This window comes from Malurus melanocephalus, unplaced genomic scaffold (assembly GCF_030028575.1).
Source record: "Malurus melanocephalus ecotype Western Australia unplaced genomic scaffold, MMel_1.1 scaffold_325, whole genome shotgun sequence".
Classification (NCBI taxonomy): Eukaryota; Metazoa; Chordata; class Aves; order Passeriformes; family Maluridae; genus Malurus; species Malurus melanocephalus.
The window spans coordinates 765431-774262 of record NW_026623557.1 but is presented as its reverse complement, the minus strand read 5'-3'; the positions used below and the strand labels follow the sequence as shown (position 1 = coordinate 774262).

The 8832-nt window shown below is 57.1% G+C and overlaps 1 protein-coding gene across 1 annotated transcript; it reads left to right on the top strand.

The window, feature by feature from the left end:
- Window positions 1-4756: 4756 nt before the first annotated feature.
- Window positions 4757-8439, top strand: MYL2 (myosin light chain 2). The gene is made up of 7 exons (XM_057377803.1): window positions 4757-4784; window positions 5588-5677; window positions 6231-6306; window positions 7101-7205; window positions 7881-7956; window positions 8039-8087; window positions 8196-8439. Exons 1-7 carry the CDS (start codon window positions 4782-4784, stop codon window positions 8292-8294), a joined length of 498 nt encoding a protein of 165 aa, XP_057233786.1. The 5' UTR covers window positions 4757-4781; the 3' UTR covers window positions 8295-8439.
- The last annotated feature ends 393 nt before the right edge of the window (window positions 8440-8832 follow it).

The window sequence follows — 8832 nt, the reverse complement described above, 5'->3', positions numbered from 1 at the left end:
TCCCCTGTCCCTGCAGCCTGCCCTCATCCTCCAGCCTTTCCTCATTCTCCCCTTGCTCCTCTCCCCTCTGCTTCTTACCCTCCTGCTCCTCTCCCTGCCTTCTCCCTCCATCCCTGTCCCCCAACCTTTTCCCTCACATTTTTCTCCTCATCCCTCCCTATTTTTTCCTGTGGCTGTTTCACCCATTCATTTTATCCCCATCCGTTTCCCCCATCCCTTTTCCCATCCCTTTTCCCATCCCTTTCCCCATCCTTTCCCCATCCCTTTCCCATCCTTTTCTCATTCCTTTCCCATCCTTTTTCCATTCCCTTTCCCATCCCTTTCCCCCCATTGCATCCTTTTTCTATCCCTTCTCCCATCCCTTTCCCCCATCCATTTCCCATCCCTTTTCTTATCCCTTTCCCCCAGTCCTTTTCCCCATCCCATTCCGTTCCCATCCCTTTCCAATCCTTTTCCTATCCCTTTCCCCATCCCTTTTCCCATCCATTTCCCCATCCCTTTTCCCATCCCTTTCCATCCTTTTCCCATCCCTTTCCCCATCCCTTTCCCGCCCTTTCCCATCCTTTTCCCATCCCTTTCCCAATCCTTTTCCAATCCCTTTCCCATCCTTTCCCCATTCCTTTCCCATCCTTTTCCCATCCCTTTCCCAATCCTTTTCCAATCCCTTTCCCATCCTTTCCCCATCCTTTTCCCCATCCTTTTCCATCCCTTTCCCAATCCTTTCCCATCCTTTTCCCAATCCCTTTCCTCTCCCCGCTCCCGCCGACTCCGGGCAGCGCCCGCTCCAACATCGCCACCTGGCGGCCGCCTCGGGAGCTGCAGCGCGTCCCCGCGGGCCGGGTCGGGGGACACAGCGGTGACACGGGGGGGACACGGCGGTGACACGGCGGGGACACGGCCGGTCAGGGTGCGGACACCGCCAGGAGGACGCTGAGGAGTGCAGGGTGAGGCACCGGGGGGATCACGGCACCCCTTGGCTCCCCTCGCTGAGTCGTGCCCGGCCTCAGCCCTCGCTGCCCCCCGGGATGAGCACGGAGGGTGCCCAGACCCCTCGGCTCCTTATTCCCACACGCATTCCCCCTACAATTAGCACATGCTCTTTAATTAATTTTCCTCTTTTATTGCTCCGCCCGAGTTATCTCGACTCCGGCGCCGTTCTCGTGCGCTGGGCGGATATCGCTGCTATTTGTGGCGTTCCCTGTCGATGCTGCGGCTCGGGAGGCCAAGAGGGCCACCTTCCCTCTTCGGGGCCGCATCCTGTTCTCAGGGACAGCCCCGGGACCTGCCAGAGCTCAGGAATTGTCTGTCCTGGTCCCCGTTCTCGTCCCCATCGCTCCCCGGCTCGGTTTGGCAAGCGGCAGCTTTTCCCCAAACTCCTGAGTTGGGCAAACCCTCCTGGCCACAACCATGGCACTGCGATGTTCCGAGGGAAAACGGAGCTGAATCAGGCATCAAACCTGTCTTGGATGAGCTGTTAAAGATGGAAACATTCTGAACACCACAGGAAGAGGGGGAAAAAAAAACCCCAAGAGCTCCTGAGGGTGCTGCCAGCAAAAAAGGGCTGTGAGGTGAGCAAGGAAAGGATGTCCCCAAAACCTCAYGCCATRGGAGGCACAGGGATGTGACAGAGGRCACAAAAACCAGCTGARGCAGAGACGAATTTGAGCCATCACCCCCATGCGAGCACCAGGGATGGGGTGACCACCTCAGGCAGCTTCCAACTGCAGCTCTGAGCTGCACAGAAATCCATCTTTCTGCCTTCAAAATGCTTTCCCCCGTTTAAARTAATCATTACCAATAAACAAATACAGCAGCCAGCGTATATAAGCATCAAATTAAGTAGCTACATGCATTTGTTATGTTTGATATAGCCTTGTTAACTGGAAATTCCCAGGTTTGGAATATGTATTGATTTCAGCAAACATATATTATTTTACTGTAAGTACCAGTAGCCATTGTAGTTAATATACAACAGTTTAATTTAAAATGCATTAGTTTAATAAAAATGCATAAAACAGAAGGGAATTGCATTAGCTTCAATAAAAAAAAATTCAATTTCATAAATATTATCCAGCGTTAAAATGCATTGATTTCCTGGGAAAACGTATCGGTCAGAGGTAATTTACATTGGTTTGGATGGGAGCGTCCCGGAGTGTATACATATGTATTAGTTTAGTCAAATGTGTCTGATCACAGAAAAAAAAAAAATACCGGAGCGAAGGATATTCACAAGGAACCGGTGCGGAGCGAGGGGCGGTTCGGGCTGGCTCTGGAGCACCCCGGTGATCTGGACACCCCCAAATCAGCCTCGGGGGTACCGGGGCGCTGCCGGGATCCCCGGGAGCCCTTATCGGCACCGGGCAGGCCCCGGCAGAGCGCGCACCCGGCGCGGAGCCGGGGTTAATCAAATCCTTTTGACTCCATTTTTTATCGAGCTCAAGAGGGGCTGGCCTATTAATTAGAAAGGCTTTTTCATGTAAAACACAGGCTCTTTTGCAGATAAGAAGGGACGATGCTTGATTTTGCCGCGGCGCGGATGCGTGCGTTGCTCCTCGACATCCATTCACGGCTGCAGCCGCTTTCCTGCAACCCTTTTGTTCGCTACGGGGCTCCRGAGGCGGATTTGTGCACACAGACGTATTTAAAGAGCTCAGATTTTCCCGGGAGCCAGCGAGCCCCCCAAAATCCACAGCAGGAGAAGGATAGGGCGGGCCTGGAGGCGCTTCCATCTGCAGGAGCCGGCCCGTGCAGCGCAGAGGATTTGGGCTGACAGCGATAAGTGAGCAGTGGGGCAGATGCATCGTCTTAAAAACGACAGCAGAAACCCAGGGTGCCATCTGCACCCCATCCCTACCCCGATTTCTGTGCCCCTCTTGGCATCGCCGACCCCTCGAAGCCCCGAGCCACCGCCTCACCCCAACCTCAACCTTGGCAGCGCCGGGGAGAGACCCAAGCCTGGCCTTTTCCAGGCTGGGCAGGTAAAAAAAAAGGTTATTCCTGAAAAAATAACATCCTGGGAGATCTCCCCAGCTCCAGGGCTTCCTCCCACGCTGCCGGCCGTGCCCCAGCCCGGACACGGAGCCGGGCACGGGCAGCGCCCAGGCGGCGCCGGTGGCTCCAGGGCCGAGCAGCCCTGTGGAAACCACCACACATCACTTCCCTGATGCTTATGGATTTTTCCTTAATGCCACAAATTAAGGTAATTGGGCTCGGCTTGGCCCGATGAATCCGGCTGAACTTGGCAGCAGGAGGGACCCGGCCGTGCTGAGATTGATCCCCCTCATCCCCGGCCCATGCTCTGCCCCCGCGGCTCTTTCYCCTGCCCTTCTGCTCGCACAGACCCCAAACCGCATCCTGAAATCCCTTCCCTGAGCGGCAGCTCCATCCGGACGAGATGATCATTCCCGGATCAGGAGTTTTTCTCCTCTCCAGGCACTTTTCCCGGCACATTTCCCCGCTGCCTACTGAAATCCTCCCCGTAAATGCCATCCCCGCTGGCTCGGGGMGGGCGGCGAGTGCCAGGGATTAAAMACGRTATTTGTGACCTCCGGGAGARCAAGGGCAGCGTCTGGGCAGAGCCCGGAGTTCCAGGGATCCGGTTTCACAATCCCTTTTGTTCCCAGCCCTCCCCTCTCGCCCACCGCCCTCCTCGGAACGCAGAGGGGACAATGCCGGGCACCGAGGCCACCAGGCCACCGCCACCGAGCCATGGCCATGCCAGGCACCTCATTGTGGGGCTGATGGGCTGCCAGCAYCATTGTCACCCCAGCGTGGCCGTGCATCCTCCTCCGGTCCCCTCCCGGGCAAGGCGACAGGGAGGGGAGATAAAACCAACAGGCTAAAAATAYCCAAGACAAAAGGGAACCATCAAGACCCCGCTCCTGGCAGCCTCCAGAGCTGCTCCGCAAGGGCAGCAGACACGGAGGGGTTTTGCGGGATTGCTGCCTGCCTTTCTGCCCGTGGATTCCTTGGMTCTCGCTGCGGGAATGCCGAGCGGAGTGCCCGGGCAGCGCCAGGGTGGAGAGAGTTAAATGCGTGTGTCCCACCGGGACCAGGGCGAGCAAATGTTCGGCTTAACTGGGTGACAGGTGCCTCAGGGCAGGGTGACACATGAGAGAGCGGCCCTTGGTGCCCGCCCGGCTCTGGGGGAGCTCAGCATCCCCCTCCGGCCTCTCCACAGCGCTCCGGGATGGGGCTGCAGCGCTGTGTGGGACAGGATGAGCAGGCATCCTGCTCCTGGAGCATCCCAAAGGAGGCGATCCCAGCGCAGGGAGGTTCCTCTGCCTCCGGCTGTGCCCTGCCACCGCTGCGACGGGAGCTCTGAGAGATGCCTGGAAGCTCCAAGGAAAAAAAAAAAACCATCCACATCCCAAAACTTGCGGGATTGTAGCGGGGAGGGTCCCCTGGGGCCAACCCCTCCCTCTCCGCTGTCCCAGGCGCCATCCCGAGTGACAAAGGCAGGTGGGATTGTTCCCGTGCGGAGCCGGGTCAGCATCCCCCGGGTGCGAGCTGGGGGCCACCCGGCGCTTCGTTAACCTTGAAACCCTGCCGGGCTCACATGTCACGTCAGCCGGTGACAACAACAAGCTGCTATTCCAGATTAGAGGGAGAGGGAGGGACGGGGAAAGGCAGAGACAACAGGGCTGGGGGCAGCCAATTTACCTATTACAGCCAAAAGTGGGCATGGGGCTATTTTTAACCCCGAGGGGGGTGTATTTATTGTTGAGCCGGGGGGAGCGAGGGAGTGCCTCCGGGACACCCCTCGGCAGCTGAGCAGAGCCATGGTGAGTACCCAGAGCCCAAAGCTCCAGCGGGAAGAGACAAAAGCCTTCAGATTTTTCAGCAGAACGGTTTTAACGAGCAGGGAGAGATGGAGGCAACAGGGAGTTGAGGGTCAAAGGGTCTTTTCTGCCCTGGAAAGGGGGTGAGAAAATTGGGGARCATCTGGCTGCATCAGCAGCATGCCAAAGAGAACCGAGAGGTGTCTCCCTTGCTAGCAGTGCTTTTGAGTGTGGGCAGAGTGTTTTGGGGTACAAATGCCATTTTTCTCCTTTCCATCCTTCATGCAGCGAGAGAAAGGGCCGTTTTGTCCCCCAAAACCCTCCTCATGACCGAGGAGGAAACGGCTGCAGGAGCGAGCGCTGGAATGAGGGATGGGCAGGATGGGACACTGAGGGACCCTTCAGTCCTCTTTAAAACACACATTGACCCATTTCTGGTCGTTCCAAGCCTCCGTGCAGGAGGAGGCAGATTTTTAATTAAGGCACATTTTAATATCTGTAGAGCAGGGTAGAAAAGCACTGAGTGAGCACAGCCCTCGTGTGCAGCCTCAGCAATGCTCCCAAAACCGGAGGAGTCCCAGTGCTGACCCTTTTACCTGCAGCTGGGAGAAGTGATTTCACTCCTTTCCTTCCACCTATTTGGCTAAATTCACCGGGAGCTGTAATTTCAGCAGGAATCTTAACACCCCAGAGCCCCAGGGAAGAGAGCCCCAGCCCAGGAGTCTGTAAGAACAGAACAGTTTCACGCTTTTATTCCACCCCATAAAAAGCTGGTGAGTTAATGGCACATACTCGGACCCCTGCAGGCTCCCAAGAAAGCCAAGAAGAGGATTGAAGGTGCAAATTCCAACGTCTTCTCCATGTTCGAGCAGGCCCAGATCCAGGAATTCAAAGAGGTAGGGTGGGTTTGGTGAGAAGGACCGAAGGTCCTTGACGGGATGTGACCTTCAGCTCTTTCCTTGGGGCTCTCAAGAGACAGCTGGTTCACACCAGGAGGTGGCATGCCCAGGTTTGGGGAGTTTTGTTTTAAAAGTGAGAATAACAGCTYGGTGACAAAATTTGATGTTAAATCCTGCATTGCCTCCGATCTTCCGAGGAGCCCTCGTCCCAGGAGGAGCTGGGAAACATCTCCCAGCTCTCACCCCTGCATGGCAGGCACGTGGATCTGAGCAGGATTCTGGTCCCAGATTCTGGTCTCCTCCCAGCTGGAGGAGTTGGTGGCTCTGTCCTGGTCTCACCCTGGGGTGAAAGTGCAGGGATTGTGGGGTTTGGGTTGCCATCGCCCCAGGGTGCAGGGCTGGGCTGGATTAGGGTAAAGCCCCTAGAACCCGTCCTGGGAGGGCTCAAAACACCCCTATTCCATCCACACTAAAGGGAGAAGGAAAAAGGCATTCAAGGCTGACAATTCCCCCTTTCCCTGCACTCCCTGCCCTCCTCCTGTGCTTCCAGGCATTCACCATCATGGATCAGAACCGGGATGGCTTCATCGACAAGGCAGATCTGAGAGACACCTTTGCTGCCCTCGGTGAGGCCCCTTCTGCAGCCTCCCCACCCCAGCAGCTTTGCCAAAATTAGACTCATTMATTGGTGAAATTAATGAGGGGGGTGTCCCCATTTAACCAAGCCCCTGCCATGRACTGAATCTCCCATTTTGCTAAAAYTCTCCTGATCTGAACCCRAGCCYGTCAGCCCRGGAGATCCCGCAYGGGTGACCCSGAGCAGCTCCCACAGCAGCGCTGCTTTATCCCGCTGGCACCAGAGGCAGATCCTGGACTCCACAGCCAAACATTCCCTGCCTTTCCCGTGCTCAGAAGCACCTGGCTGTGCCCATCCCACGGCATCCCAGCGGGGTGTGGGCATTAAGGGGATTTAGGGGATTTAGGGGAGGCTGTGACGCCGCGAGTTTGGCGGGGTCAGCGTGAATCAGCAACGGGGCTCGGGAATTCCAAGGACAACCCAACCTCAGGAGAAAGGAGGCAGGCATTCAGTCCCGTTTGCTTCTGGTGCTGGGGGACAGGGAGAACCCCAGATCCAAAACACTTCCAAGGAGGGSTGGAGCAGGTGGGGCAGTGAGGGAAGGAAGCAGCACAGCTCAGTCCTTCCCATCCCGCTTTTCTGTGATCCCGGAGCCTGAGGAGGCAGAGCTGGAGATGATTCTCCCACCTCACTCCCATTCCTTGCCAGAGGTGGCTCCCCAGGGATGTGTCCCTTCCCTCCAGCTGGATAAAACCCCCAGGGAAGGGTCCTGGTGTGTATTTTAGCCCCCAGCACACAGAGCTCGGCACAGACCCACGATTGACCCAAAGCTGCTCTCCCCAGGGCGCCTGAACGTGAAAAACGAGGAGATYGACGAGATGATAAAGGAGGCACCGGGCCCCATCAACTTCACCGTGTTCCTCACCATGTTTGGGGAGAAGCTCAAGGGTGAGAGGGCCCTGGGGGGCTGGGGAGTGGTCAGTGGCATCCCTGTGCCCCAAAATTCCTGCTGATTTGTGACCCCAACTGTCCCTAAGCCCTTAGATCTGGAGCTCATCCCACATTTCCCCAACCTGCTGGGGGGTATGAGAGGGTCTCCGTGCCTCAGTTTCCCCAGTCATTACAAAACCTAAATGCCACGCTGCTGCTGTCCCTGTAGGAAAAGGGGAYAGGAGCTCTTGCAGCACCTCGGAGCTGCTGTGGTCATCAGTGCCACCAGTGGTCACTCTGGCTACAGCCAGAACTGGACCCATCACCCCATCCAGCTGCACCCCAAATCAAAAACACTCAACCCAAGGAATGCAGCCTCCTGCSGATCTCCAAGGTCTTCCAGGGCCCCAGGGGCTGTGCCTGGAGCTCTATAAATACACTCCAAAGATTAGATAAACGCCGGATGCCGGAGCGGTGGCGGCACCGCCTGCTCCGTGCTCACACCACGACCCTGCTGCTGTCCCTCTACATGCCACCAACCTCACTCAAGTTTCCAGCTGTGGGGTCAGCATCCTGCAGGGACCCCGCTTTCCAGGCTGCCCCCCATCTTCCCCCCAAGGCTGTGGGGAGCAGCAGGCTGCAGCTGCCTTCCTGCTTCACTGTCTCCAACATCCATGGCTCTGTCACCCGCAGGYGCTGACCCGGAGGAGACGATCCTGAATGCGTTCAAGGTGTTTGACCCCGAGGGGAAAGGCCTGAAATCTGCCTAGTGAGTGCAGGGGTGCCTGGGGGTGAGGGGGAATGTCCCCATGAGGGCCCCCCCAGCGTTCACTGTGCTCTCTCGTTCGCAGCATCAAAGAAATGCTGATGACACAGGGAGAGAGGTTTTCCCAGGAAGAGGTACGAGCTCCTTTSCACCCTCTGCCATCCTCCCGTGCCCTCCATCCCAATAAGCCCCATCAATTCTCCCAGCCCCAGTCCCAAACCCTTTCCATGACACATTTTCAGATCGATCAGATGTTCGCTGCCTTCCCTCCGGACATGTCGGGCAATCTGGACTACAAGAACCTGGTCCATGTCATCACTCACGGCGAAGAGAAGGACTAGGGCTGGCTCAGGGCTGGGGCTGGCACTGCAAAATCACCTCTGCCCAGGTCACASGGGGGTTTCCCTTTCCTCTTCCCCCGGAGAGGCACGGGAATGGGGATTTGGCACGGGAATGGCATCCACATTAAACTGCCCTTTGGCAAGAGGAAACGCAGCTGTTGGTGTGAGCAGTGCTTGGGCTCGTGTGGTGTCCCTGAGCCCCATGGCAGCCCTTGGGTGTCCCAAACATACAGATCATCACCCTGATGTGCCCTTGAGTCCCTCTGCCTCGCTGCCTGCCACTCCCAGTCCCAACCAGCCTGTCCCCACCCGGTCCCACAGCCCAGGGCCAGCACTGAGCTTGGATTCACCTCAGCAGCAGCGAGTTGTCACCTTCCGCCAGTTTGGCAGGGAGCACCCCGTGAGCACACTCACCATCCCCTGTACCCCACCTGCCCTGGGGCACAGTGCAGGACTGGCACCGAGGTCCCCATGTCCCCGAGGTCCCCATGTCCGGCTGGGCAGWGTGACAGGGATGTCACCCCCCGGTAGAGCAGCT